Source organism: Thermomyces dupontii (assembly GCF_041956625.1).
Source record: "Thermomyces dupontii strain NRRL 2155 unplaced genomic scaffold VTN31scaffold_7, whole genome shotgun sequence".
In the NCBI taxonomy this organism is placed as follows: Eukaryota; Fungi; Ascomycota; class Eurotiomycetes; order Eurotiales; family Trichocomaceae; genus Thermomyces; species Thermomyces dupontii.
In genome coordinates this window covers 328,666-356,278 of record NW_027192313.1, presented here as the reverse complement: position 1 = coordinate 356,278, position 27,613 = coordinate 328,666, and the positions used below count along the sequence as shown (strand labels likewise).

At 52.5% G+C, this 27,613-nt stretch overlaps 13 protein-coding genes across 13 annotated transcripts; 5 read left to right on the top strand and 8 right to left on the bottom strand.

The window, feature by feature from the left end:
* Positions 1 to 121: 121 nt before the first annotated feature.
* VTN31DRAFT_6455 (uncharacterized protein) lies at positions 122 to 2,012 on the top strand (the record flags this gene model as incomplete). Its single annotated transcript, XM_069407067.1, has 4 exons — positions 122 to 327; positions 403 to 670; positions 734 to 1,677; positions 1,748 to 2,012. The coding sequence occupies 4 exons, from the start codon at positions 122 to 124 to the stop codon at positions 2,010 to 2,012; spliced, it is 1,683 nt and encodes a 560-aa protein (XP_069258630.1).
* A 33-nt stretch (positions 2,013 to 2,045) lies between these two features.
* On the top strand, positions 2,046 to 2,791 carry VTN31DRAFT_6454 (uncharacterized protein; the record flags this gene model as incomplete). The annotated part of the gene is made up of 4 exons (XM_069407066.1): positions 2,046 to 2,052; positions 2,111 to 2,447; positions 2,510 to 2,628; positions 2,697 to 2,791. The coding sequence occupies 4 exons, from the start codon at positions 2,046 to 2,048 to the stop codon at positions 2,789 to 2,791; spliced, it is 558 nt and encodes a 185-aa protein (XP_069258629.1).
* Positions 2,792 to 3,769: 978 nt separating this feature from the next.
* Positions 3,770 to 4,444, bottom strand: VTN31DRAFT_6453 (uncharacterized protein; the record flags this gene model as incomplete). The annotated part of the gene is made up of 1 exon (XM_069407065.1): positions 3,770 to 4,444. One exon carries the CDS (start codon positions 4,442 to 4,444, stop codon positions 3,770 to 3,772), a length of 675 nt encoding a protein of 224 aa, XP_069258628.1.
* A 3,637-nt stretch (positions 4,445 to 8,081) lies between these two features.
* Positions 8,082 to 9,373, top strand: VTN31DRAFT_6452 (uncharacterized protein; the record flags this gene model as incomplete). Its single annotated transcript, XM_069407064.1, has 4 exons — positions 8,082 to 8,138; positions 8,198 to 8,215; positions 8,345 to 8,892; positions 8,947 to 9,373. 4 exons carry the CDS (start codon positions 8,082 to 8,084, stop codon positions 9,371 to 9,373), a joined length of 1,050 nt encoding a protein of 349 aa, XP_069258627.1.
* Positions 9,374 to 9,582: 209 nt separating this feature from the next.
* Positions 9,583 to 11,012, bottom strand: VTN31DRAFT_6451 (uncharacterized protein; the record flags this gene model as incomplete). Its single annotated transcript, XM_069407063.1, has 2 exons — positions 9,583 to 10,455; positions 10,509 to 11,012. 2 exons carry the CDS (start codon positions 11,010 to 11,012, stop codon positions 9,583 to 9,585), a joined length of 1,377 nt encoding a protein of 458 aa, XP_069258626.1.
* Positions 11,013 to 11,653: 641 nt separating this feature from the next.
* On the top strand, positions 11,654 to 12,460 carry VTN31DRAFT_6450 (uncharacterized protein; the record flags this gene model as incomplete). The annotated part of the gene is made up of 1 exon (XM_069407062.1): positions 11,654 to 12,460. One exon carries the CDS (start codon positions 11,654 to 11,656, stop codon positions 12,458 to 12,460), a length of 807 nt encoding a protein of 268 aa, XP_069258625.1.
* A 254-nt stretch (positions 12,461 to 12,714) lies between these two features.
* VTN31DRAFT_6449 (uncharacterized protein) lies at positions 12,715 to 13,212 on the bottom strand (the record flags this gene model as incomplete). Its single annotated transcript, XM_069407060.1, has 3 exons — positions 12,715 to 12,822; positions 12,898 to 13,016; positions 13,086 to 13,212. 3 exons carry the CDS (start codon positions 13,210 to 13,212, stop codon positions 12,715 to 12,717), a joined length of 354 nt encoding a protein of 117 aa, XP_069258624.1.
* A 1,144-nt stretch (positions 13,213 to 14,356) lies between these two features.
* Positions 14,357 to 15,001, bottom strand: VTN31DRAFT_6448 (uncharacterized protein; the record flags this gene model as incomplete). The annotated part of the gene is made up of 2 exons (XM_069407059.1): positions 14,357 to 14,671; positions 14,726 to 15,001. 2 exons carry the CDS (start codon positions 14,999 to 15,001, stop codon positions 14,357 to 14,359), a joined length of 591 nt encoding a protein of 196 aa, XP_069258623.1.
* A 1,887-nt stretch (positions 15,002 to 16,888) lies between these two features.
* VTN31DRAFT_6447 (uncharacterized protein) lies at positions 16,889 to 18,139 on the bottom strand (the record flags this gene model as incomplete). The annotated part of the gene is made up of 1 exon (XM_069407058.1): positions 16,889 to 18,139. One exon carries the CDS (start codon positions 18,137 to 18,139, stop codon positions 16,889 to 16,891), a length of 1,251 nt encoding a protein of 416 aa, XP_069258622.1.
* A 247-nt stretch (positions 18,140 to 18,386) lies between these two features.
* Positions 18,387 to 19,423, bottom strand: VTN31DRAFT_6446 (uncharacterized protein; the record flags this gene model as incomplete). Its single annotated transcript, XM_069407057.1, has 3 exons — positions 18,387 to 18,931; positions 18,989 to 19,198; positions 19,267 to 19,423. 3 exons carry the CDS (start codon positions 19,421 to 19,423, stop codon positions 18,387 to 18,389), a joined length of 912 nt encoding a protein of 303 aa, XP_069258621.1.
* Positions 19,424 to 19,914: 491 nt separating this feature from the next.
* On the top strand, positions 19,915 to 21,989 carry VTN31DRAFT_6445 (uncharacterized protein; the record flags this gene model as incomplete). The annotated part of the gene is made up of 7 exons (XM_069407056.1): positions 19,915 to 20,032; positions 20,094 to 20,174; positions 20,225 to 20,432; positions 20,496 to 21,103; positions 21,160 to 21,221; positions 21,275 to 21,411; positions 21,470 to 21,989. The coding sequence occupies 7 exons, from the start codon at positions 19,915 to 19,917 to the stop codon at positions 21,987 to 21,989; spliced, it is 1,734 nt and encodes a 577-aa protein (XP_069258620.1).
* Positions 21,990 to 22,366: 377 nt separating this feature from the next.
* VTN31DRAFT_6444 (uncharacterized protein) lies at positions 22,367 to 23,650 on the bottom strand (the record flags this gene model as incomplete). The annotated part of the gene is made up of 5 exons (XM_069407055.1): positions 22,367 to 22,942; positions 23,008 to 23,186; positions 23,257 to 23,343; positions 23,419 to 23,587; positions 23,645 to 23,650. 5 exons carry the CDS (start codon positions 23,648 to 23,650, stop codon positions 22,367 to 22,369), a joined length of 1,017 nt encoding a protein of 338 aa, XP_069258619.1.
* A 315-nt stretch (positions 23,651 to 23,965) lies between these two features.
* Positions 23,966 to 27,325, bottom strand: VTN31DRAFT_6443 (uncharacterized protein; the record flags this gene model as incomplete). The annotated part of the gene is made up of 5 exons (XM_069407054.1): positions 23,966 to 24,098; positions 24,152 to 26,930; positions 26,988 to 27,073; positions 27,130 to 27,218; positions 27,320 to 27,325. The coding sequence occupies 5 exons, from the start codon at positions 27,323 to 27,325 to the stop codon at positions 23,966 to 23,968; spliced, it is 3,093 nt and encodes a 1,030-aa protein (XP_069258618.1).
* Between the last annotated feature and the right edge of the window lie 288 nt (positions 27,326 to 27,613).

The window sequence follows — 27,613 nt, the reverse complement described above, 5'->3', positions numbered from 1 at the left end:
GTAAACCACTGTCGAAGTGCAGATTTATGAACCTTGCTTTTCCCATGCCGCGGTCTTTTGGACTTTGTACGGGTTTCTGTGAGGTCGCTTTCGATATTTCTCTTTTCCCAGAGTACTCAACATGGGCTCCTCCACGACTGAAACGGAGAAGCGTTCCGCTGGGGACGCGAAGGACCCCGAGGTTAATGTTGGACTACCTGAGGATACTGATGTCCCGGTGAGCAAGGGAATTGCTCTTTCGGACAACGATGAGGTTGTCGACCCTCGCCTGAAGGACTACGAGATTCCTCTCGTAGCCAAGTGCGTCGGTCTGCAGAACGATCCTACGTGAGTGCTTCGATCTTTTCCTCTTCGAAGTGAAACTTCCAACGTTGTCCCTGTTGTCCCTGCTGACCACTGTAGGGAGCCCATCTTGACGTTCCGCTTCTGGGTCCTCTCCACCGTTTGGATTGTGGTAGGATGTGGTGTCTCGTCCTTCTACTATTTCAAACCATATGCCCTGAGCTTGACCAGCCATGCCGTTCAGCTGTTGTCCTGGGGCATGGGTGACTTGATGGCCCGGTACTTGCCCAAGAAGGAGTTCAACTGGTTTGGCTGGAGGTGGTCGCTCAATCCTGGCCCGTGGAATTCAGAAGAGCATGCGCTCATTATCGTGACTTACTGGGGGAGTGTGAGTATTCTTTCTTTGCCTGCCATATTCACATCGTGCTGTTGCTGATCTTCGTCGTCACAGTGCTACACTGCCTACGGACTGGGCCCATTGTCAGCAATGGAACTCTACTACAAGCGCAAGATCAATGCCGGATGGGGCATTGTCTTCTTGATCACGACTCAAATGATCGGCTACGGCTTTGCAGGTTTCTACCGTGACATCTTGGTCCGTCCGCCCAAGATGTACTACCCTGGAGTTCTCCCCAACGTCGCCCTTTTCAATGCCATGCACAAGAATCCGGCCGCTACGAAGAAGGCGCTCCGTTTCTTTGGCTATGTGGCCCTGGGTGCGTTTATCTATCAATGGTTCCCCAGCTTGATCTTTCCTCTGCTTGCTTCCCTTCCGCTTGTGTGCTACTTCGGCCATGGTAACTGGAAAGCCTTCATCCTGGGTTCCGGTACCTACGGTTTTGGTATCCTTGACTTCTCTCTAGACTGGAACTATATCTCCTTCATGAGTCCCTTGTACACTCCGTTGTGGTCGAACCTCCATCAGATTGCAGGCGCCATCTTTACTGCTTGGTTCCTGTATCCAATTCTTTACTTCACCAACACGATGAACGCTCAAACATTCGCCCCAATGTCGTCGGGAACCTGGGCCGAAGACGGATCCGAGTACAACATCACTCGGGTCGTGACCGCTGACAGTCGTCTCAACGAGACTGCGATGGCTGAATACTCGCAACCACGCTGGTCTCCTTCCTACGCCTTTTACTTCTTCTGGGGTTTTGCTGGCACCAGCGCCGCCCTCGTTTATGCCATCCTCTGGTATGGCAAAAGGACGGTCCAGGCGCTATACAATACCTTTGTCAAGCGCCGTGATGATAATGACTACAATGATCCTTACTTGAAGGTTATGTCCTTCGACCCTCGTGTGCCGCATTGGTGGTACCTGGTCCTGCTGGTGGTCTGCCTGGCGTTGTCTTTTGCTCAATGCTATCAAGGTGAAATGACTTTGTCCTGGTGGTAAGTACTCTCTTGGAATTCATACTTTTTTTCCTGCTACCGGGGTTCGAAATCTAATTCATCCTTCCAGGGGTCTGGTGGTCACCGCGGTTCTGTCATTCCTCTTCACCTGGCCCAATGGTATCCTTTGGGGCGTTGCCAATCTTCAAATCGGAATGACCTTCATCTGTGAAGTCGTTGCCGGTGGTCTGTTCCACGGACAGCCGGCGGCCGTGCTCACGTCCATTGTCTATGGTCGTCAGATCCTGGAGCAGAATCTGAACCTCATCTCCGACTACAAGTTTGGGTTCTACATGAAGATTTCCGAGCGTGAAATGTTCTGGGGCCAGTGCTGAGGCGCCTTCATAGGACCATTCGTCAACTTAGGCATGATGAGTATGTTTGCCAATGCCACTGAAAACCGAAGGGTTTCAATTGCTAAAGCATGCAACAGGGTTCATCATTGATCACGAACGGGCGGCTCTTATCGGCGAGGTCCATTCAAACGCATGGAATGCCCTGAAGACCAAGAACTTTTATTCTACCTCGGTGATTTGGGGTGTTCTGGGGCCAAAGGTCCTCTTCAGCAAAAACTCGCCTTACTTCTGGATTCCTTATGGCTTCCTGGTCGGTGCTGGTGTCGTCTTCCTCGTCTGGCTGGTGCAGAAGTGGAAGCCTCAGTGGGATCTGGAGACCTACTTCAACCCTACCGTTTTCTTCGCCGGCGCGATCCTCTTCCCAGTGTACACGACGACGAACCTCATGACTTCTGCCATTGTTGCCATCATTTTGTGAGTGCTATCGAAGTGACGATCCCATAACCGGGGGCAGCAGCAGCTGACTGGGAGAATAGCATGGGGTACATCTACCACTACCACCCAGTCTTCTTCCGTAAGTACAACTACCTGATCGGTGTTGGGATGGACTGCGGCACGCAATTGATGGCAACCATCATGGTGTTTGGCATCAACTGTACGTACAGAAGCCCCCTCTGATTTCAAGCAGAAACCGTCGCATCCCTGACTGACATTGTACTGCAGTGCCGAACGCGCTCTTCCCGTCGTGGTGGGGGAACTCTGACACGCCAGACCGATGCTTCCCTCCGGCAGATTTACCGCCCAATGCTTTGAACTGAATAATACACTCATGTCCAGATGCTGATGAACAAACGAGCAGAACTAGACTCAACCGACGAGAATGAATGAAGACTTCAATATACATCGAACGAAACAATCAGGGTCGTAATCTCATCGTCGCGCGTAGTCATCGTAAGCTCCTGATGAGCATGAACGTCATGAATCTCGCCTATTTGCCCGAATAGCGTCCGTCGGGTCAGCGACTGATGCTGCAAGCTAAGAGCACAGCGTAGCCTGAGTTTGGATATTTGTAGTACCTACCTCCGGGCGTCGCATCACAGCGACTCAGGGCACGCAGTCGCAAACGGATCCTGCCAGGACACTGCTGCGTCGATGTCACCGTGGCTCATCGAAATCCGCAAGCAACTGGCCGTTCTTCAATGCCATCAGAAGGCAGACATCTTGAAATATTGTCATCAGTACGAGCGTTTTCCACCCGAGAATAAGTGCCCTGCTTGTTCATTTTACAGGCATGCTCGGCGCGTTACCAGTCGCTCACCAAGGTCGCACGGCCCGCAGCCTCCTCCCAAAAGAGTTAGGTTAGAAAACTTACCATTATGTAAGCGGCCAGTGATAATTTCTCCTGCCGCACGTGATCAAATCTTTCCATCTTCACGTCAGGTCCCAAGTTCACCCAGTTCACGCAGTCACACAACGCAGAGCAGAAAAAGAGCTAACGAGATCAAAGAGCAGTAAAAGAAGCAGAAGAAGCAGAATGACTACTAATTTTACATAGCCAGCAGCTGCAGTGGTCATCACTGCAGACTGATGGCCTTCCAGTTGAGGGTCCCCTTACCAGTATGTAGTGGCTTTGCCGTTCTTCAGCTGGGTGGTCAACACCAGCTCCTTCTCGCAGGGGTCACTGGAGAACGAGACGTCGACCTGGTGGTAGACAGGTCGCGTCTCGCTCCAGGCCCTGAAGGCATGGAGCACCCGCCGGGCCACCGTGGTGCTGCGGAAGACGGCCGTTGCTGGCATCAGTCAGTCAACAAGTCCTTTAGTTTAAGGGGCATTGCCTTACCATTGCCGTTGTTGAACACCCAGGTGTACTCGACATTGCCCTTCCCCGCAATGTCCCGTACGTCTTGCGCCCATTTCTGGGGCGTCAGCTTGTCGCCAAACAGCCCGGCCCGGGCAAAGGTCAGACGACGGCGTTCACGCAGCGGATAAACCATCCGCCGCAAGGTCGCATGCCACTCAAGTGGCTCTCCAGCTTCAAGGGTGTACGCTGGACCATACACCGACTCTCCGGTGATGGCGAGCGCTTCTCTGTTGCGGTCCAGGAACACCTGAGCGTGCAGCTCATACAAGAAGATGATGAGGGCCCTGTCCTCGGACAGGACCCGGAACTCGTAAATCGGTCCTTCGTGGATCTCCTTTGCCAGGAAATTCACGAAGTTCGGCCCGGTAGTCGCACCCTGGACGAAGACAACGCCAGCGACTCCCTCGGTCAATCCGCCATTGTCCAGGGTCTGACTCGGGCCCCTGGTCGACTCGTTGCTGTGCCCGCTAGGGGGCATGACGCGGCCTGCTGATGGCCAGTTGCTGGGGTGATTACCTGCCATGGCAGGAACACTTCGAGTGACTGCCTTTGGTTGCTCCAGTCCCTGGCTGGCAGTCTGGTTGCGGCTCAGGGAGGTTTGCTGCGACATTCCCAAGTTGTCCTGGGTCGTGCCATTGGCCTTCTTGCCAGCAATCCGGTCTCCAACTGCCCCCGCGTCACAATGGTTCTGTTTGTCATCCTGATCTGGCTATTATGTGATTTGTTAGCAAGCATCTCGGCTGAAACCGTGCAACACACTCACAAGAAGCTCGTCATCTAAGTGAGCCAGCTGAGGGATCCTGTCGATTACCTCAGCGTATGCCGATGAGACCGTCTGAGCAATTTCCACGCTCAGTCGGCCAATCCTGTTTGCTGCATCCCGCTGGCCATGCTGCCAGAACTGAGTGGCTTTGTTAGCTTTGTCTGCTTCCATGATACGGGCGGGATCCGCGCAGAACTTACAAAGTCCGCCACGCCGCCCAGGTTCTGAAGTACTGAGCCCATTGCGTTGTTGACGGAGAAGGGCATTCTCTTGGGATCAGCCATTCCGGATGACGGCAGCCCCATGTCTTGCTCGCGGTAGGTTGATTGCTTCTGCTCTGGTCCTTTGGAAGCTGGTCTTCTCTCCCTTTTGTCTGAGGAGGGGAGGTTCAGTGGTCACACTGCTAGCTTGGGCTGAAGTGAGGATGATGAAGGATGTTGATGGACGCAATGAAGAGGCCACGCTGTGATGAACGATCCACGAACGAAGCTGAGAGATGGAGGAGCACACACAGACGAAAAGACCTGGGGAGGGGAAGAGAAGAAAAAATTCTTTCTTTTGTGCGTGAATCGGAGCCATTGTTGTGGTGGCCGTCGCCTAAGGCGACGATTTTCATGATGAAAGCCCTAATCGGGTTATGGCTTCGACTTTGTGAACGCCAGAAGTGCCCGCTCAGGAAGTGTGTGAATTCTCAAAGAGGTCCTGCCCGCATATGCACATGGTGGTTTGCTGGATGCACTGAGAACCTATGTGAAATAACTGCTCTGACTATGCCTGCTAATGTCCTTTCAGTGCAGCCCTGATCCTCCTCGTCAGCTCCGCTCCCTGCCTGGAGTCACTTGTCCGAGAGGCCATATCTCGGTTACCCTGGGCTCTGTGCTGCAAACCTGGTGCATTCAATCAGAAATTTACAGACGACGTTCCTACACAGTTGGGAATTCCTTAGCCTATGCTGTGGACAACAGTGAGATTCTTGATAAGAACCCGCCTCTATTCTTTACTTTAAACTGTGCGTTGGATATCCGGCACCTGGGCAAGGTGACGCTAACGCAATATGACAGGGGTCTGCCGACAGATGAAGAAGTCGTGATATTCTAGATATCGTCGACGACGAAATTTCAGTGCAAGGGGGCATCCACTCGGTGAAGGAAGAAGTTGGAGGGTGTCTCGAGCTCCATGGGAAGGCAAAACGTCCCTTGAGCTGGTGAGAGTGGTCTTGGGCTCAAGCTTCTGCAGTTTGATAGCTATCATGAATGTACACTGAGCCCTTAATTTTATGAGTTCTAACACTGTTCGACTATACAACCGCCCAGTCTATCTGCAGTTTGTGCGGGATCCCTCCAGCTCCATGTAGAAAGTCGGGCCCGGCCAAATCGATAGTGCTTAGGAACAGTGGAGCTGCCGAACCCTGTGTCTTCTCGAGGATCCTTTTTATTCTCGGCCTCCCGAGGGACCTCCTCCCAGAGCCCGGACGTGGTGTCCTTTCCCATTATGGTGTACCTGTACGTGGAGCGCGTGGAATCTTGGATAGCGCTCCATAGTCCATACAATCCGTAACTCCCTATGGGCGTGCAGAAGTGATCGGGCTGGTCAACTGAGTTTCCCTTCTGAATCATCCCCTCTCAATCAACAGCCTCAAACTATGCTGCCAAAACCGAGATTATGCACGCTATTTGCACAACAGGGGTAGATATGAATGCCTTTCTACGTCTCAAGGGATCTGTTGCACCGGTATCAGATCGTCCATTGCGCATCATGCCCGGATGCATGACGGATCACGTTCCTCGCCCCATGGACTCACTCTCCTTGCAAAGCCTCAGTCTCACACCACAGAATGAGTTTCCTTGGACAGAAAAACGATCAGAGAACAAAACATCCAAGCCCATGTATCTATATTGTGGCTATCACTGAAATGGCCTTGCATGGGCCCATGCGTCCACTGGTTTTTCTATCCATTTCCAGCGTGATACTCAATTAACTAAGTATTTCAATGGGCATGCGCAGCCTTCTTTGACAACTTCGTCCCATTTCTCAGCCAACTCCATCAGGAGGCCTTGCAGGGCGGGCTCTCCATCCCAACAAGAGCAAATATTTCCCCTTGGAGCGTCTCTTGGCATCTATGCGCCTGATAGACAAGCTTATTGAGTGTAGAACTCGTAGAACTTGTATATTGTTTGTTCGACAAGCAGCTCCTTTGCGCGATTCTTTGCGTCTTTCATCGAGTTCCTCGAAGTCATCCAGCAGAGTGGGTGTAGTCAAACCTGGAGGTTTTGGGCTCTTGTACTTAGTCTCAAAAATGCAGAGTGCATAACCTGATCAAAGAGAGGCCCAACATCGCAATTCTGCCAGTCAATCAACCCAACTATCTCCGCCGGCTTATCTGCGTCCACAAAAACCTTGTCAAGATGAAGATCTCTGTGCCACAGGACGAGAGACTGACATTCGCTCGATGGCAGCATATGTTGCGCCAGTTTCGGAAAATCTCCCACAGACAGCAAGCTTGAGATCCAGGGTGTTAACCACCGGGACCAAACACTCCTTCAGGGCGAAAGGAAGTCTCCCTCGCTTGGATCGCCTTCATTTCCCGAGGCGCAAACTGCCAATGCGTACTCGAGAGCGCCGTTCTAGCCACCTCACTTGTAGTGGTGATGTGTGGATCCCTGCATTGGGATTTGGAATTCGAGCAACGACTTGCGAGTTATCAGCCATGGTCAGGAGAATGTTTCAATTATAAAATGCCCCTCGGGCAAATTCTCGATTTGGTGCATGACGCTGCAACGACTTCAAGGCGTTGCCATTAATCGGACAAAGTGGGATTCTAGTTGCTGAGATTCGTTGAAAAGCAATCGTCCAGATATATAGCGGCAGTAATTCGAATCATCTCAAGACTGATCAGAGGCCAGCATGCCCAAAGAATGGCTTTTGATCTTTACTTCCCGACTCGTCGACAAAGCTCTTGTCATGGTTCCAGGAGAGATTGTGAGCTTGGGAAATCGTCGGAACCTGGCCGTGAGCAAAGACAAAAGGTCATTGATTAGGCTGGAGCGTGGCATTGTCTCATGAGGGCAAGCAAGTCACGAGTTCAATACGTACATACTAGTATCTAAGGATCGAGATTTCATTACACTGCCATACAGTGATACATTTACGAGTAGGAAAGTCTGAAGAGGAAATGAGGAATGCCAAGAACTGCCAAGCAGCATTAGCGGGAACAGAGAGAAACTTGAGATACCTTGGGTATACGGAATAGGTGCCAGGTACCTAGGTAACTTAGCCGCAATCAGTCGCAGTCGCCTCCCGCAACAACTTTTCTCCGTCGAAGGAGTCTTCCACACCTTGTTCCGCCTTGCGGACGAATCAGCAGCAGCACTCCATAGACTTATATTGAATGCCACATCATCTGCGGATTAGCCATCTTTGTCGTATCTAAATACATTTTTGGGATTGATCGTTTCGAGCGAGTGTTTGGACAGCAGTCATCAAGATGCCACCCAAAAAACAGGACCAACCCAAGAAGAAAAAGACCACGGTCGAGGACAAGGTACGTGAATCAGCGTTGAAGAAGAAAGTCCTGGACGCGGAAGGCTAACTGTGAGACAGACCTTTGGCATGAAAAATGTACGTCACCGTCTTCCCATTTCTGCGAAGCACCCTTGACGCCCCTGACATGGAACAAGACACCCTCGAGATGATAAGAACAGCTGGCTGACGGCAAATTCTGAAATGGGATCGTTTCCGCGACAACAGAAAAAAGGAGGTGTAGCACGCAAACAGATTGCCCAGCTACAAGCCCAACAAAAGAACAACAAGACTGCCGAGGAGAAGCGAAAAGAAGCGGAGAAGGCACGGCGAGCGGCGGAGAAGAAGGCCGCAGAGGAGGCGCGCAAGGAAGCCGCGGAGCTGTTCAAGCCCGTCCAGACGCAAAAAGTTCCCTTTGGTGTGGACCCCAAGACGGTTGTCTGCATATTCTTCAAGCAAGGCAACTGCGACAAGGGCAAGAAGTGCAAGTTCAGCCATGATCTCAGCGTGGAACGCAAGTCCGAGAAGAAGGACATTTACTCGGACTCGCGGGATGCGCAACAACAGGACATTGACAAGAAGAACGATACCATGGACAACTGGGACGAGGCCAAGCTGCGGAATGTGGTGCTGAGCAAGCACGGCAATCCACGCACGACCACAGACAAGGTCTGCAAGTACTTTATCGAGGCGGTGGAGAATAAGAAGTACGGATGGTTCTGGACGTGTCCGAATGGAGGAGACAATTGCAAGTATCGCCATGCTTTGCCACCAGGGTACGTCTCCGACGTTTCTCTCTATCCATGTGATGCAGCTAACCTCTTTGCCAGATTCGTCCTCAAGACGAAGGAACAGAAGGAGGCCGAGAAGAAAGCAAAGGAGAACAACCCTCTCAACGCCCTCACGCTCGAAGACTGGCTCGAGTCCGAACGACACAAACTTACGGGCCAGCTGACCCCAGTGACCCCGGAGACGTTCGCGGAGTGGAAGAAGAAGCGATTGGACAAGAAGGCCGCGGAGGAAGAAGCCATGAAGGCCAAGGAGGCCACAGGTCGCGCCCTGTTCGAGAGCGGCAAATATCGGTCCGCCGACGGCGACGATTCGGACGACGAGGAGGGTGGCACTTGGAACCTGGAGGCCCTGCGCAAGGAGACGGAGAGGTTGCGCATGCAAAGAGAAGAGGAGCGGTTGGCCAAGATGTATGGCGGGGGAGCCACGACGACGACAACGTCGACAACAGACAAGGATACTGGTTAGGCTTTTCTTTCCGTCTCTTCTATGACTTTGATGACTATGCCGGTGTTCAATGGGAAAATACCGTTTTTACCGATCCTTGATCATTCGTAATGGGCTAAGTCAATCCGATACAGGGTATAAGCAGCGTAGAAACAGAACAAATCATTCCTCCAGTGCCGTCGTAAAAAAAATCATGATACCCGAATGAAGTCCTGTGCATTATCGAATCCTCACAATTTGGTCCCCTCGCGGTTCCCATCACTCAACCGCCTAGGTGCAGGACGAGCCGCTCCTCCTCTCGACGAACTTGAGGGGCCCGTCCCCGTCCCCGTCCCCGTCCCCGTCCCTGCCCCTGTCCCTGTCCCAGTTCCAGGCCGACCATGGCTACTGCTACTACTCCCGCTACTCTGATGCAGCCGCGGATTCATCAGCCAATGGACCTGCATCCGGATGCTGTCGACCGCGGCGTTCGTGTGCGCCATGTCCTGCTTGATACGCAGGCTTTCGTTCATGATAGCCATGCTGGCGCGGGCGTCGAGATCGTTCAGCGCATGGGAGAGCTGGGAGACTTCCTCGCGGAGCGACTCGTGCAGCGAGAGCAGGTACGTCATCGCCGTTGACGACCGCTCCTCCGCCATGGTGGGGGTATCGGGGAGACTCCCGCGAGAACGGTGCTGATCTTGAGTGCGCTCCCGGGACTGCGACCGTGACCGGGGTCGGTCCTGCCGATCATTTTCTCGACGATCGCTGCTGCTCCCCGAAAGGAGGAGAGCGCTGTCCATCAGGGTGGACCGGATCTTGGCCATTCCTTCCTCAAGGATCTCGTTCCGCTGCCGCAGCTGCCGGATCATCATGTCAAGGGAGTCGATCCGCGAGTTCTGCGCCTCGATGTACGGGCCCATCGTGACCAGCGGACAGGCGCGCTCGTGCTCGGCCAGCTCCGCGCGCTTCAGCTTCGCACTGCAGCCATATTTGGCGGCGGCGCATGCGTGGATGGCCTCGGGACACGACTCGATGTGGTCAAGGAGAGCGTTTCGGAACACGATGGCTCCGCAATCTGGACAGGTTGTCTGGAGGCTAGAACAGAGATCTGTCGTGTGCGCCTAGCATCCAATTAGTCTCCCATCTTTGACAAGGGTTGGATAGGAAGACGTACCTCCCGATCTTGCTCCATTACTTCGCCCTCGCAATTCTCGCACCGGAATAGCGTATGCAGGCACCTCTGGTCCGGGCTCATGTTCTTCCTGCGGATCTTCTTCCCGCAACTCACGTCCGGGCAGTCGAGCAGCTTATAGTCGCAATACTTGTCCACATGGGACTGCACGTGTCCCCGCGGGAGAATCTCCTGGCACCCTTCGCCGGCGTACGGACACCGCACCTTGACGTCGTCGCACATGCTGATCAACAGACGCGGCACGTTCAAGATGCTCTTGATAGGTGCGCGGCAGGTCGGGCAAGGGAAGCTGGACGTGCCGGTGTCGAAGGAGGAGTCGATGGCGGTGTGCACGCATTTGTCGCAGAATATATGGTCACACTGCAGGCGAACGGGCTGGATGAACGGGCAGTGACAGATGGGACACATGAGGTGTTCGTCATACTGGGACACGTAGTCCAGCGTGCGCAGATCGATCATATCTTCAGTCTGTTGGCCGATATCCATGTTGCTGAGAATCTTGGACTCGATCTAGTCACCATACGAAATTGAGGATCAGAGCAACGATATCCAAGCTTCGAAGTTGCGTAGTTCACGTCTGAATTGTGACTCGGCCGAGCGGTTTAACCGGATTTGGACCGGAACTCGATTTAGAGCAGTGGGTAAAAAGCGACCGTGCGAATTTGATCGACGAGCATCAAGACCGAAAACGATTAAAGGATGGAGCAATTTTTTTGTTGATGATTTCAACAATCGTAGATTGATTTGAACCGGAGTCTTACCGGCGCGGCAGATCGGCGACTCATCCCGTCGTCCCGGGCAAAATCGATCCTTCATTCAAGCCCGGCCTTTTCTTCCGTCAAGCCTCTCCAGTCACCGTCCCACGTGTCGCCTGGTGCCTGGCTCTTTGCGTCTCGTTGCAGGGCCCAGATCAGGGCCGACGTCTCCGACGGCTCGTTCCTCGAGTCCTTCTCCTCTCCGCCGAATCCGCGACGGCCGCTTGGCAACTACTGGAGTAATTACTACTTACTAGGCAACGAGTTGAGCACTGGATCTCGATCCTCAAGTTGGAACACTCTACGGACGGAGTACACCGGTTTCAATGACCTTCTTACTGATTTGATGATCGATCTGCCTAGATAGCCAACATGTCAAACCCGTCCCAGCTCTTCCTCCTCGCAGACCACATCAAGCTCTCGCTCCTCGAGCGACAACGGGCCATCTCTCTCAACCTTGAACCCAACACGCAAGACAGCGAAATCTCACGCTCTCTGGAATCGCTACGGGATGGGATAGAAGCCCTGGAAAAGAAAGCCGAGAGCGATGCGGACCTGCGGGACCAACTCGCCAGCCTGCGCACGCAGTACGACGATCTCTCCTCGCAATTCCACAACAAGGACGCCGTCCCCAGCGACGCAACCAAGGTGCCCAACGACCCAGCGCTGGGGCCTGACTTTGCGCACGCCACGCAGCATGCTACGCGGGGGACAACCCTCCAACAACCCGTCCCGCAGCGTCCTTCGGCAACAAAATCGGTCCGATTCACCGACGTAGAGGACGATGAGGATGAGGAACATGCCGCCAACCGCGCGGCCCTGCTCCAGCCATACCGCGACTCGCCGTCGCCGCAGCACCTCGACCCGACCCACATGGACAACCAGCAGATCCACGAGCACCATCAGCGCATCCTCCGCGAGCAGGACGAGCAGCTGGATCAGCTGGGCGAGTCGATCGGCAGGCAGCATCAACTGAGTATCCAGATCGGCGATGAGCTGGAGGGGCAGATTGCGCTGCTGGATGATGTCGAGAATGCCGTTGAGCGGCACCAGGGACGGCTGGATACGGCCCGGCGACGGCTCGATCGGATTCGGCGCAAGGCGGGTGATAACTGGAGCATGATGACCATTGTTGGGTTGATTATCATTCTGGTGGTATTGATTGTGATTCTGAAGTAATTGCTCTGTTTTTTGGGAAGCTTATGGCTGGGCGTACGGTGTTGTTTGGGCTGGCTTTTCTATCTTTCATTGATCGGTTTCACGCGAGTATCATGTTCGTCATTGATTCAAGTGATGATCGACGCAATGACCTAGATTTGATCGTTTCTCGATATGTACTTTGCTTGCAGGCACGCAATACACGACCGAACTCCTTTTAAAACATAACATCCCAATGTGCTCAAAACGACAAACTGATTGATCAATCAACGGCATTAGCCCGACGATTTCTTGGTACTCTCCCGAACAGTTTTCTCCTTCAACTCCCTGGTCTGCCTTTCCACCACCTCGGAGAGGTCCGATTCATCTCTGTCGGCTTTGATCTATTTTTACCCGTTTGAATTAACATCACCCCATCTCCCCTTGAGCAAGAAAGAAAGAAAGAAAGGGAGACCTACCGCAGACTCGCTATTACTCGCAAGCTCCTCACTCCACTTCCCTCTCCCTTCCTTGACCGCACGCAGATTCTCTCTCTTGTACGCGTCATATTCTTCGTGAAGTTGGGCAGCGTCCATATCTGGAGAATATGTGTCAACCCTTTTGATCTTCCTAGTCCATGTTTTTTGAAAAGCGAGTCGGAACATACTGCGATTATCCTCCTTCAAAGTCCGCCATGGACGGGAACTATGGAAAAACAAAACGCTTGAAATCCGAGAGGGAATCCTCGGCGTCGTCAAGGAACGCAGGGCGTTGATACTGCGAAGGACTATCATGATAATAGATTTCTTGATAACGGTCAATATGCTGATAAATCCTTCCGAGTAGGACTTGGGATGGTTGGATCTCACCAGATATGTAATTTCACTAAATTCAGACGCAGCAGATTAGTTACATGATTTATCTACCCATCGTCGCTCTTTATATCGCATCTGCTTGCTGGAGTCCTAGCCAGGTCTTATCACTTGGTGCAAAAGATGATGACGTCATATGGAGGACGACGACCTCCAAAATCGAAGCCTGAGGCATCAAGAAGCGAAACCGACTCCAGGAAGCGAGATTTAGAGATGCGATACAGAACAATCGAATCATCAATTGATCACTACCAAGGAAATGCAGTGGTATCTGGACAATCGACACCCCGAAAAAACTCCACACAGATCCCCAACCACAGTGATACAATCCCCATACATCCTGTCTCCAAGACTCAAGCAAACACGCCAAAGAAAATGCCAAGCGAGGGTCAGACCAAATATCAACACACAATGTCATCACAAACCCAACAATGCAGACATGTATCGTTTCCGCCGTCTAGATTTCCCAGAAGAGACCTACCCACCCCAGTTGCACCCAGATGTGAACGAATCGAGGATATCCAGAAAGCAAACATCGCACAAACCGACCTCCGCAGATAGAAAACCAACTCGCCGAGCCATACCCACAGAAACTCCCAAACACAAGAGGCATGCGTTGAAAACGAACTCTCTCGCTGCATGCTTCTATACATCGTAGCAGCGTGCACCAGGCCGAAGATTTTTTCTTTTCTTTTTATCGAAAAAAGGCCGCAAAAACAAAAACACGAAAACACGGATAGTCGAACATCCAGATGTCGTAAGATGGCAAAGATGCAAGAAAAAAAAAATCACGCGCCGTCGTTGGGAAAGAAAACAAAACGTGTCGCCGTGCCGATCCGTCCGGGGTTCGAAACCAACAAAAGATATAATAGCGTCGAAAACGGCGATATATACAAACGTCGTATCCTCGTACTTTTTTTCAATCATATAACGGGGGTGCCGATCGTCCAGACCGTCCGTACAGAGTCAACCCGGATGATGCAGATGGCACGAGCGACGATATTAAGAAACTAAACAAGAACATGCCTCGAATGCAAGGGAGTCTAGGCTCTGGCTGGCGAGGGCTTTACCACCGACGCTGGCCATTCTGCATCATGCCGGGGTTGATCGACGTCGGGGGACTCGTCAGCGTCGCCCCTGTTTGCGGGTTGACGATCGGAATAACTTTGCGGGTCCGGGTCGTCGGTTGCTGAAAGGTGGCGTTCATGTTGTTGTTCATGGCCATGGACGCCATGTTATAGGCGGCCGAAGGACCCGGCGACAAGGAAACACCCGGAGCGATTTGCTGGGCGGGTTGGATCTGATGTTGCAGAGGCGACGAATCCGGGGAACCGCTGGACAACGAGGACCGATCGGACATCGCAGATTGAATGGAGAGCAACTGCGCACAGTCAGTACGCACACCGCGATCAGGATTCCGCTGGGATCTACGCACATCATCCTCTGTCAAGAGATTGGGACAAAACTCCAAATCGTCGTCAAGATCGAAGGATCGGCCAGCTTCGAATCGCAGACGAAACGCTGTCACGGTCGGGGACTCGGCCAACTCCCGCATGCTCTTGACACCACGGAAATGCCGCTGGCCGTTCTGCGAGGCCACCCGGGGACCCCTCCGACGGCCGCCTTGGTGATTTGACGATTGGATGTGATGATTGGCGGGGCCATGGTGCTGCTGTTGTTGAAGGTGGGTGTAGTAGTATGGCGACGCCATGGTGTGGGAAGTAATAAAACAAGTATAGTTACTCAGTACAAAAACAAAAGGAAAGGAAAGGAAAGAAAGGCGTCAAGGAATCAAGAAGCGGTATGGAGGAACGCAAGGGAGAAAAATGGGCGGAAAATATACGGGGAGAACAGAACAGTAGTATTTGGCAGAGAAGAGGCTGGCGACGGATCGGATGAGTTGGACAAGGGCGGGCAGGGCTGGAATTAATCGGCGGGAGGGAAGAAGAAAGAAAAACCGAGTGGGGGAGTTGGCGCAAGGGCGGTATCATTCTCCGGTCTTCTGTCATAATTCTCTTGGATTGAGTGGTCCATGGCGCCCAGTGGAGGTTGTGTATTGTCACGCAGACCCACGGGGCTTACTTTCTGCCATTTCATTGGAGAGATTGCACCAATGACATCACAACTGGCGGGGCTTTTGCACACTAGCCACAGTGGCAATGCCGTCGTTGGCTCTCTCGGACATTTCAATGGGGCAGATAGACCAATCAAATAAACCGTCACTCACAAGCGATGGTGCTAGTAACAAATCCATCCAATCAAACACCGCTCTGTTTCCCTCAACAGCGGGTCCATGCATTCGCTGCACATGACTGGATTGAGGGTCCAGGGATGTTGCTAATTCAGGCGGCTTTTGGATGGCGAAAATGTCCCGGATCTTGAGGTTGAGTTGGACAGCCGTAGTTCCATACATACTCCGTACGTCAGGCCGAAATCGCTCATATGCAAGTGCAAACTCCAACCATGGAAAGAAGCTTACCCAATTCAGTTAGTTGCACATTGAAGTCAACCATGTCCATTCAGATTTCAATCCCTCTTTTACGCAGTGTACTAACTTTTTTGAGTATAGATTTTTCTCCCATACATTACGGAGTACCTAGTTCTCTCCCCTAGTCCATTTCCGGGTTTAGTGCATTTTCTGCCTCAGTCTTAGGCTCTTACATAATACATAGTTCAAGATGGCCATGTGGATGAACCCTATCCCTGAGGATACCGAGTATGTACTTGTACATTTCTTGTACGTTCCAATGTGACCCCTCGAATCCCCCGTCCATGAACCAGATGTCACTTGGCTCAGTTGAGGGCCCAGATCTGAAGTGAAATGCATGGATCTGGAGCGGTTTGGTTCGATCGGAAAGGCTGCAATGTGTGCCTGCCAGTATGGATCAGTTCTCGACCTTTGTGATGACAAGATCAATGTGACGATTCGATGTGCCGCCAGAATTCAGCCGCCGTTCATCTGACAATCTGGGGTACCTGTGTATTTACCGGGATCTATGGACTGAGGATCTCCGAGGAGGTTGCTTGCGCTCCGAGTATCCACTGCAATGTCGACTGCTGCTGGGTCATTTATCATCCTTTGATCTAGCCACTTTTCCCTGCTTCGGCCGTTAGCGATGACCAGGAATCAGGCGAGTACATTTGTATTGCGGTTCTTGCTATGTAGGTATACTTTTTAGGGGTTGGGCCTCTTTGCCAAGTCAAAAAATTGGTCAGTCTTCATTCATCTGCCTGGCTGACAGTTTCTCGGTTCTTTTTGCTAAGAGGTACCACGGATCCGCTTGCGTTTTCTAAGTTGCGCAAACGTTTGAGAAAAGGTAGTGGCTGTTTGAACTCCTGTCGGAGTAGGGTAGATACTTGTCAAGTCAATGGACCTTAGCAAAAGACAGGGGCATATACAAGCATTGCGCGACACTGGAACTCAGCAGACAGCCTCAACTTCAGGTCATGTAACGCACATGTTCTCATCAGATCTCCCAGACTTGAATAGTACCTAGGTAGATACACCCGGTTCTAATCTGCTATTCTTCAAGTGCGGAACAGTTCAACACCATCCCACAATTTATATATCTATGCACACCAACGAACAACGGACAGTCTACATCCGAGCCATTTCTCGCCCAAAAACGAAGTTCAAAATCCAATTCATAAGTACCATGACTCGCTTCTTCGGTGTCCGGACCCAGAAGAAATTCTTTGACTGCCAAGCGAGCCATGCCCGTCGACCAGTCCAATCGGCTCTGCCCGCGATGACACCGTCCTCTTGTCCCAGATAGGCTACAAGGGCCTTTTGCTTGTATTTGAACGGCAAAGTGCCGGCCGGATGGCTGCCATTCAAAGACGCTGCCAGGTATTCGGCTTTCTGGCAGGCTACCTCCGCGGTGGTGGGCAGCTCTTGGTCGACAATGTCCGCGGCGTCTCCAAGGGCGAACACGTCAACCATGATGCTTCCATCCAACGCATGAGCTCGGAGGAAGGCGTCCGTCTGGATCCGCTGTGCACGTCCGTGCTTCGACACTTTGAGCCTCTTCACAAGGGGGACCTGTGCGTTTCCCGTGGCCCAGATGAGCATCCCAAAGGGAACCTCTCCGTCTTCTTCTGTGTACAACCGGCCATCTTCAACCTTCTTGACGTGTCTTTTCGTGCGAATGTCCACGCGATGGGTCGACAGACTCCGCACCGCATGGTCGGCAAGGGTTTCATCGAAGGAAGAGAGGACGCGTCCGGCGACGTCGAACAACGAGAGCGTAACCTTGTTGGCCAGAGACGGATACAGGCGCGGAAAGTCACCATTGAAGAGATCGGAAAGCTGAGCAGCGAATTCGGCACCAGTGGGACCAGCTCCAACTATCACGACGCGAAGCAGATCGCGTCTTCGTTGCTCCGTCTGAAAAGGCAGAACTGCCTGCTCAGCCATATCGACGATTCGTCGGCGAACAGCCCTTGCGTCATCAGTGGTTTTCACGAAGATGGCATGATCTGTGACTCCGGGTATGCCAAAGGTGCTGTTCTTGCACCCGGGTGCAATGATGACAATGTCATATTGCACTTCGAAGCGGGTTGGCGGCATATCGTCGAAGGCCGGATAGCAGATACAGACTTTTCTGTCAAAATCGATGTCCTCGACGTGCGCCTTGAAGAAATGGCTGGGCCTCTGTTTGTCGCGTACCGGATCTTCGACAACAGCAAAACCGAAGAATCCCGCGGCCGCACTGGCAAGAAGCGGCGTGTATGGCGAAGTTAAGCGAGGAGAGATGACCGTAACCTCAAACTTCTTTAGATCCAGCCTCTGGAGCAAGGTAAAGCCCGACCATCCAGAACCGACAATGACTATCTTTTGTCGTGGCATGGTGACCTTCACCGTTGTCGCTGCATGGTGACCGCCACACTCTGGTCTGAGACGACGCTGCAAAGCAGGCTGACTGTTTATGAAAAGATGGTGATCGTACGTATACATCATTATGAGCCACAAATAGGGGAATATGCTCGATTGGCTAACCAGCGAAACGCGACAGACACGTGATATCATCATATCAAACCTAAACCCGCGAGAATGGACGTTTCGGAAAGATAAGGCTGTGTCATTGTTATAATCATCAGCCTCTTTCCAGGTTCCTGCTTTTGATCAGCTTCGCAAGCTGGTCCCTGCAGTATTTGTCGTTGTACTGATTCCAGGCTTCATATAGGGACACCAATTCTTGCGTGCATTCAATCACGGCCTTGATGTCAACCTCGCTTTCTGCGAGCCAGTTGATCAGGTTACGTTGTTTATCTCCAACCTCCTCGGTGCGGTCGGTAAACATTGACATGGACGAAGCAAGGCCGCCATTCCGCAAACTCCTGGTGATCGAGTGACCGAGAGAAGGCCCATAATAGTTTGTCTGACTAGATTTGAACGTCACTGCAACAAAAATGGCCATCACCGCGATTACATGTGGCGGGTACAACAATGGCAGATCGGTGAGATAATGATCGTTGATGAGGGACCACGCCAGAGCCATCTCACCCGACTCCAGGCCTAGCTTAGGCTGCAGCTCCGTCAGCGTCCGATAGGGATGGTGGACAATCAACTGAGAACTCATTTCCGCGATGAGAGAGAACTCGCATTCACCGATTTTGGCCGTATCGATGTTACAGAGGTCTTAACCCACAGCCATCAGAACTCTGATATTGTACTGAGAGGGACCCCGCGACCCACCTGAATAATGATAGCGGACTTTGTTGTGAATATATCGGATGTGTTGTGGGCATTCTTCCACCTTGCACGCCAAGTAAAGAGCAGTTGCTAGAACCAGATAAGGGTTGGTCTGCAGCATGTCGACCTTGGTGTAATATCGCTTGATGTAAACCTGCGCTGTCGCAATGGCTTGCTGTCGGATCGACGCCCCATCGGCAATCTTGAGTAGTTCTGCTGTCCTTTAGCACTCTTCCTGGGCAGGCGGCGCGATCAGCCTAGCGGCTGGAGGCCAGACTCACGTTGGTTGAAGTAGATGCTGAGATGTCTAGGATCCGGGAGTTGACATGGCAAAGGCTGCTTATCCTTTTCTCTCAGAGAGTCTCGGATCTCTGCCAGACGCTCACGGGTAAACTGCCAATACCGACGCTGAGTAGAAGACCAGAAATCGGCAGCCATGCTGGAAGATTCGGAGGAGTGCTATCAAGCGTTCGCACACGGTATCGGAGCAAGTTCCTGCACTGTACGCGTCATGTTGCACCCATGACTGTCCGGGATGTCTCATGGTACTGCTACAAATGTCTGACTTGGTACGCAGTGTTGCAATCAGCACCATCTGACCTCGCTGTCGATACAAGTCACGTGACACTAGCGACTACGGATGTCAAAAAAGAGCATAGCGGGGCCTACCGGAATAGGAATAGTGCAGATCCGACGCGATTTTGCCGCTCCGCTCCGATCCTGTGATGCGATTCAATTCAACCCAGCCGATAAAACAACCACCGATCCCGCTGCGTCAAGATAAAGCCCTGCACGCAGTTCTGATGTTCTATTCCACGCCGCCAACGACAACCTCGCTCTCCGTCACTCACTCTGGTCTTTTACCGGCATCTTCTTGTAGGATGATCGGCCCCTGTTACCACTACTCGTAGAGTGTGTTGCTTGTCACGATGGGGTCGCTCGATTCCCCAGAAGCAGTCGATCGGCTATGGGAAACCCTGGACCCTCGTCGCCAGGGCTATGTCGACTACAATGGATTGAAGAAGGGACTGAAGCGGATGGACCATCGTGAGTAGCAACTGCCTCTCTGTGTCGATTTCTCTCTCGTGCCCTGACCAAGGTCAAAAAGCCCTGAAAAATGCCGATTCGATGCTTCGGAAAGTGTTCCAGGCAGTTGACACGAGCGGTGACGGGCGGATACAGTACGCGGGTAAGTTGATGAGATCCGTCCCGTTTCCCTTATCCGCCTAATCCAAGTAGAGTTCCGAAAGTTTGTCCATCACACCGATGTAGCTCTGCGGGATCTTTTTGACTCGATCGATCGAAACCAAAATGGAGAACTCGACCGACAAGAATTGAAGGAAGCCTTCGCCCGTGCCGGGATCACCGTGTCCTCGGCGACCCTCGATGGGTTCCTGCGTCGCATCGACCTGAACAATGACGGGGTAATCAGTTATGCGGAGTGGAGGTCCGGCATTCTCTATAGCCATTCCGCGTATTTGCTGCGGTCTATTGCTGACCGGGAGCGTAGGAACTTCCTTCTTTTCCTTCCCCTCGACAACCACAATCTGAAGACCGTGCTGTCGTACTACACAGCTACGGGGAAGCTCAACCCCGAGGGGGACGTCGAAATCAGTGAAACTTTGCAGGGCCTAGGTACTCAGCTCCCGATTCCCCACCGTTTCCTCCTCGCAACCCGAAGTCTACTTCACAGTTTGTTTCAAGTGTCTGCATTGGGAGTCCCCTCCGGTACCCTGGGATTTGCCGCTGGTGCTGAAGCGTCTGCCGATCTGGATTTGCTTGCACTTGACAGTGACATCGAGATGGAGTGGCTTGCCGTTCCTCAGGCGGTGGCCATATGGCTTTCACTCCGTTATTATGAACAGAAGTTGACGGAAAACTTGCCGCACTTAGGTTACTTCCTAGCGGGCGGAGTCGCCGGAGCGGTTTCACGGACAGCCACTGCACCTCTTGACCGCCTTAAAGTGTATTTGATTGCGCAGATCGAAGTCAAGGATGAAGCTGTCCGTGCAGGCCAAAAGGCTTCTCCTCTCAGGGCCATCTCGAGGGGGCTCCACAAATTGGCAGTCGCATCCAAGGAGCTATGGCAAGCGGGAGGGGTACGGAGCTTGTTTGCAGGTTCGTGGCTCATTTGATCGTTTCCGGGGGAGAGTATCGTTGACGCGGAGGGACAGGAAATGGCCTCAACGTGATCAAGATCATGCCCGAGTCTGCTATCAAGTTTGGGGCTTACGAAGTGAGTTTTTGTTTGTTTGCGAGTGAACGAAGTACGATGCTAATCTATCGCAGGCAGCTAAACGGGCCTTTGCCCAGCTTGAGGGACATAACGATCCTAAGGGCATTCAACCGGTCTCACAACTCCTTTCAGGAGGTATTGGTGGGATGGTATCGCAAAGCTTCGTTTATCCGATCGACACACTGAAATTGTGAGTCGCTAACGTGGCACCCTCGCACTATGCAGAGCCCACTAACGAATATCACCAGCCGCATGCAATGCGAAACGGTCGAAGGAGGACTCCGTGGGAATAAACTCATTGCCGCAACCTTACGAAAGATGTGGCAAACAAGTGGTGTTCTCGGTTTCTTTCGTGGCCTGCCGCTTGGACTGGTGGGGACGTTTCCGTATGCCGCCATCGACCTGTCGACCTTTGAGTACCTGAAATCCTATCTGATCGCGCGCAAAGCGCGTCTGGAGCACCTCCACGAAAGCGACACGGCACTAAGCAACTTCACCACTGCTGCCATTGGAGCTTTCAGTGGTGCATTGGGCGCATCCTGTGTCTACCCTCTGAATGTCCTCCGAACACGGCTGCAAGCCCAGGGCACCGTCCTACATCCACCCACCTACGACGGCATCATCGACGTGACACGCAGGACATTCTACAGCGAAGGCATCCGCGGCTTCTACAAGGGCATCACGCCGAACATGCTCAAAGTCGCACCCGCTGTGTCCATAAGTTACGTGGTGTACGAGAACGCCAAGAGTCTGTTGGGTTTGAAGTGATCGATTCGTTTCTCGGTTCCGGCAAGACTCGATTTGAACATAAGAAGAAAATTTCTTTTCTGTGTGTATATTGTTCTGGAGATACCCCCTACTAGACCGTCTGGTTACGGCCCTTGCTGGAATTTTGTTGCGATTCGTCAGTCAGTCGCTTCTTGTTTGCTTCAAGATCTAGGGCCTTGTTTCTGTCTTTCTTTTCTCCTTGAACTGTGCACGTGCATGTGGGAGGCGTTGACAAGTACAGGGTGGTGTTAATACATGATTTTGTCTACATATGAGTAAACAACTCAAAGGCAGCTGATGGGAGTGTGTTCACATTTCTGTCATGGTAATTAGGTAGATCCCAGATAGAATAACCACAGAGGGAGATAAAAAAAAGTTCACTTCTTCACCGCATTAACCTCCTGGTCCTTTGGCAGAATATCCGGCACCGGCCCCATCGGCGTGATACTGAACTGATTTATCTGCCGATGCGACTTTGTATAATGCTTCTTGATATGCTCGAACTGCGTCGTCTCCCTGAACGCGGGAATATCCCAGTACAAATGCCTCAACCATCTATGAATCGCGGGATATCCCGAGCGAATATCCCTCAGATTCGTCTTGAAATGCTGCACATACACGGGATCAAACCGGACGATGGTCGGGTAGAGCCGGATATCCGCCTCGGTGACGGCATCCCCGTAGAAATAAATCTTGCCTTGTTCCTGCCTCGTGGCCAGATGGGCCTCGATCCGGTCCAGCGCCGCGAAGAGGGAGACGACCGCTTTGTCGTATGCTTCCTGCGTGGTGGCGAAGCCGGATTTGTAGACGCCGTTGTTGACGTCGTTGTAGACCCATTCGTTGGTGGCTTCGATGTCGCTGCGGAGGGCAGGGGGGAAGAGGTCGACTTTGCGGTATTCCGGGGCGATGAGGTCGTCGAATTCGTAGTAGAACATGCGGATGATTTCGGAGCTCTAGGTAGTAGATGCTATATTAGTTTCGGATAAAAAAATGATAAAAAGAGGTGCAAGGAATTTACCTCGTTGCTCACGATCGTTTTAGTCTTGGTGTCATAGAGCATCGGCACAGTGAACCGGCCCTGATACTCCGGCTCCACCGACAAGTAGATGTCTCGCAGATGGGTGTACTCGGGATGCACCGGATTAGGGTGCACATACTCGCTGGGGAGTTGCTCATCGGGCGTGACGAAGCGCCATCCTATACTCTCGACGATTAGTACTTCCCATCAACTTCCCTCGTAACATACAGCTGCAGAAGCCGTACGTACCTTTTTCACCCATATGCCAATGAACACATGTCACAGCAATGATATCCTCCAGCCCCTTGAGCTTCCTCGTGATCAACGTTCTGTGGGCTAAACATTTGTTAGTATCGGCCTCCCCCCCCCCTGCAGTGGATTATCATCTGGAGAATAATTACTGCCACATACCCCATGGACAAGCATACGACACAAAGAGATGATACCGGTCCTTCTCCGGCGGATATTGCGCCCCAGGCTCCCTGGAAATGAAATTGCGGAACTGCGACGCGGCCCGCTTGAATTCTCCCGTCTTGTCCTGGGGGTGTACCCAGTTGAGGATGCTGTCTCCTTGCTTGGTCTGATCATTCCAGAGTTGTCAGCTTGAGTTGGGGCAATTTGCTGGGGTTGTTCATACCGTCATGGTTCTGATTGATAGTTTCCGTGGAAGGATCAGTCGCTTGGATAAGGCTTGGATTATGAGGAGCATGATTGATAATGAGGGGTTCTCCGAGATGACGTCTTGCGCGCTCAGTCTTAACACAATGCCCTAATTACTAAGGTTGCTTACCCAATTAGGGAATCTGTAAGCCAGCTTGCCATGTCATGTGCAAAAGCTGCTCAAGGTGCAATTACAAGATGTCTAAAGTGCAGTACTCGAGAAGGGATTCATCATGTTTTCTATGCTAGTACTACCGATTAAGCTAACTATACCGCGATCAAAGGAGTCAACCCGCCACTACAGTTTCACCATCACATACGGAATCTCGACATCCTCCTCTGTCTGATCTTCGGCTGTGACCTCAAAGATAACGTTCTTCTGATGCGCCGGAACCGGCTTCTTGCTGACATGCTCGACCAACTTGCTCATCCTGGTGCCTTGTTAGTACAGATCCGGAACATAGAACACACGTACGATACATACTTCAAAGGCAAACGGTCCTTCAGCTTCGAAGGCGGGTAGAAGCTGGCATACAGCAAGCTCACGCCAGAGCTGACCATGGTCACGTTCAGACCTAGCTCGGAGAAGTAGTCCAGGAATTGCTGAAGGGTAATGTCCTCCACCTCAAACCGATCCCAGAGCTTGTCAATCTTGACCTCGCCCTTCTTGCCCAGGTACTTGCCCTTGGGGCTGGCAATGGGCTCGCTGAAGCCAAAGAACGGTAGCGCCAGGTTAACGAAGCCGTTCTTGTACTTCTGAATGTCTTTCTTGCCATCGATAATCTTGTAGAGCTCGAGAATAACCAAGCCCGTAACCAGAGCAGTGGTCGTGGCAATGGCGGGGATGATCTTGCCAGCAATGAACTTGGTCTTATGCCGATCGGCCGGAGGAATGTCGTAATTCTCCGCACGCAGGTTACTAGCAGCGGTGATGAAGTCGATGTGATAGTTGGTGTCATCATCCTTTTCAAACTCGACCGGAATCAGGCGGAAGCCAGCCAGGTTCTTCGGCGACGGCAGCGACGCGACGATCTTCTTGAGCTCTTCGCTGTCGTCGATAGAGCCCGACTGCGCGTTGGGATCGGGTTCGTTGTCATCGGCCTGAATTTTGACGTTCGAGCTAGGAGTAAACTCGGGAATGATCACGTTGTCCGCAACCTTTCGATAGTAGTCCTTGTCGACGCGAGGAGCCTTGATGCCGTAGTTGAAGGCATGTAGGTTGGCCGCCGCTACAATGAAGTTCATATGAGTCGGGTTGGAGCTGTCAAACTTGAGCGGAGTGGGAGCGCGCTTAGGCCCGGACCAGAATGGCTGGCCACTGGAGGTCTTTGCGTCTCGCGGGAAGTTGTAGAGCAGCTGCTGAATGGCATTGTTGAACTGCGCCTCAAACTGATGACGGGCCCAGACAATGCAGTCATCGAAGCTGAGAGGCTTATCAGTCACGAGGAAGCTGTGGAGCTGCTCCAACGTCTGCTTCTCGTTCCCAGCCTGCTTCAGCGTCTGCTCAATGTAGTTTGGTTGCGAGAGGTACTGGTTGACAGCCTCCGGGGGACCAACAAAGTAGGTCTGGAAGAGATCACGAGCCCAAGCAATGGTGTGCTCAATCCGGTTGGGGAAACTCTTGATCGTGCACATTGGGAACGACTTCTCTGGAGGATCTTGAGAGCTAGAGTACGACTCGGTCACATACGGCAGGACAACCTGGGTGTTGCCCTTCGTGCCGAGCGTTCCGCTCTCGAGCAACGGCTTACGGAAGAAGACGCACCGGCGATCGACGTACGTCCGGGCATCAACGTTGTCCAGGGCATTAGTGACCAGATCGAGCTCACTCCAGAACTGCTCGTTAAAAATGTCTTCCGTATCGGCGCCAACGCGATCCCGGAACGTGACGATCTTTCCACGCAATTCGGGATTCATTCCCTGGACTGCAGCCGACGCGCAATCGCTCTTCAGCTTACCCACGTCATTGCTGCGGAACAGGAACTGGCGGTTGAGATTGCTCCGTTCGATCTGATCCATGTCTGTGACACGGATCTTGCCCTTGGGCCCGACGCCGAGACCAATCATGGCCCAGTTCTTGAGCATCTCGCAACCAATGGCACCAGCTCCGACGAGGAACGTGTTGATGTTAGACAGTTTTTCCTGGAAACCCCTTCCGAAAACTGCAATCTGGCCGTCATATCGAGTTCCAAGAGGCTTGCATGTCTCCTCGTTGCGGGTGACGGACTCCGGCAAGGACTCGAGCGAGTCAAAGTACACCCACTGGACGACGGGATGGAATTTGCCAGAAACACTCTTGAGGACCTCTTGGGCAGCGAGACCGCCGAAGAAGGTTGCCAGTGGGTTGAGATCACCACGAGCTTGATAACTGAGTTCCTTGATGAGTTTGTCATCCAGCTCGACCTTTTCTTCGCCTTCCGAAGCGATATCTTTGGCGAACTTGAGAACCTCCTCGGCATCTGCCTCATTATGGGGCCGGGGGAACTCTCCGTTGTGGGCCTCTGCGAAATGGTGCAGAGCCTGGATGCCGACGTGCAGTTGTAGAGGACGGTCAAACTTGGCGAAGTCTGAGATCACCAGTTGCGGGTTCTTCAACTGCTCGCGCAGGGGCTGGAAATCGATGAACTTTGGCATCTTCACCTGTTGGAAGAGACCGCCACCTTGGTATTCGCCGAGACCAGACACGTCACCGATTGAGAACGTGTAAGGGCCCTTGACTGTAACTTTCCGAGGATCGCTGTTATTCAAGCCCTCCATCCCCTTGACTTCGGTAAAAGTCACATAGTCACCATCCTCGAGACCGTGCCGGCTTTCGTCGAGGGCGGACACAAGCCCGGTCTCGTCAATGTTGGCGACGATCCCACTAACGGGCTCCTCGCCGGTAGGGTCACCAACGGTGAAGTTCTTCCCAAAGTCATTGAAGAGGTACCCGAAAAGCCCGAAGGTATCAGTGATGACGACGTAAATGCCATTAGCGTGGCAGAAATCGGAAATCAACAACTGATCCTTCAGCGGCGTGTTGGTGAGGACTACGACCTGGAATCGCTTCAACAACGACAGGTCCGCTGTCAAGCTGTCAGACTCGAAGACGGTGACCGGCACGTAAGGGTTGAGCTCGGAAATTCGCGGCGCGGTTACATCTGCCCGACGTTTGCCGACGTCTTCAGTTTGAAGGAAGAACTGAGAAGATAGATCTGCGATGGCGACCGGGTTGGGGTCAAAGAGCGTAAGTGACTTAACGCCAGCTAGAGCCACATTTTTGGCTGTTGCAGTTAGCTTGATGCCACACCATAGTTTCCAATACCTCTAGCGGAACATACCAATCTCGACGCCGAGGCCCTTGAGTCCGGCGATGAGCACGTTGGACGTGCCCATCCGCTTCATCGCTTCATGGCCAAGGACGTAACTAAAGAACACCACGTCGGTGTGATATCCTACTGGTAAGGTAGACCTCAGACTTACAGTTGTCTGCTGTACAGCGACTCATCAATCTCCCCACTCTTGATCAACTCCACCGTTTCCTGTGGGTTATCCAGCTGCATTTTGCCGTCCTGTGGATGCTGTCAGTAAGTTGAAATCCAAACCACCCGGCCATCACGCGAGGTTGTGGTCCCGCATGTCAGCGGGCAGTTGATTAGAAATCAGTCCTTACCGTCATGGTCTTCTTCACCGGTCGAACGACTTCTGGGTCGGCGGGAGCCTTTCGCTTGACCGGCGTGGTAATCTCCGGAATGTCCTTGTGGGAATGAATGTTGGCAAACTGCGGAATGGAAAGTCTTGCCTCTGATCCAGCAAGACTTTCCAGCAATTAAGGCTCGTCGTCCTGGATGAGGGGGAGAAGCGGGGTGAGTAGCGGTGATGGTCAACAAAGGAATGTCCAAGTCAAACCCGGGAGGATTTGATCAGCCGATTCTCGGGCTGGACTGATGGACCGAAAGCAGAACGA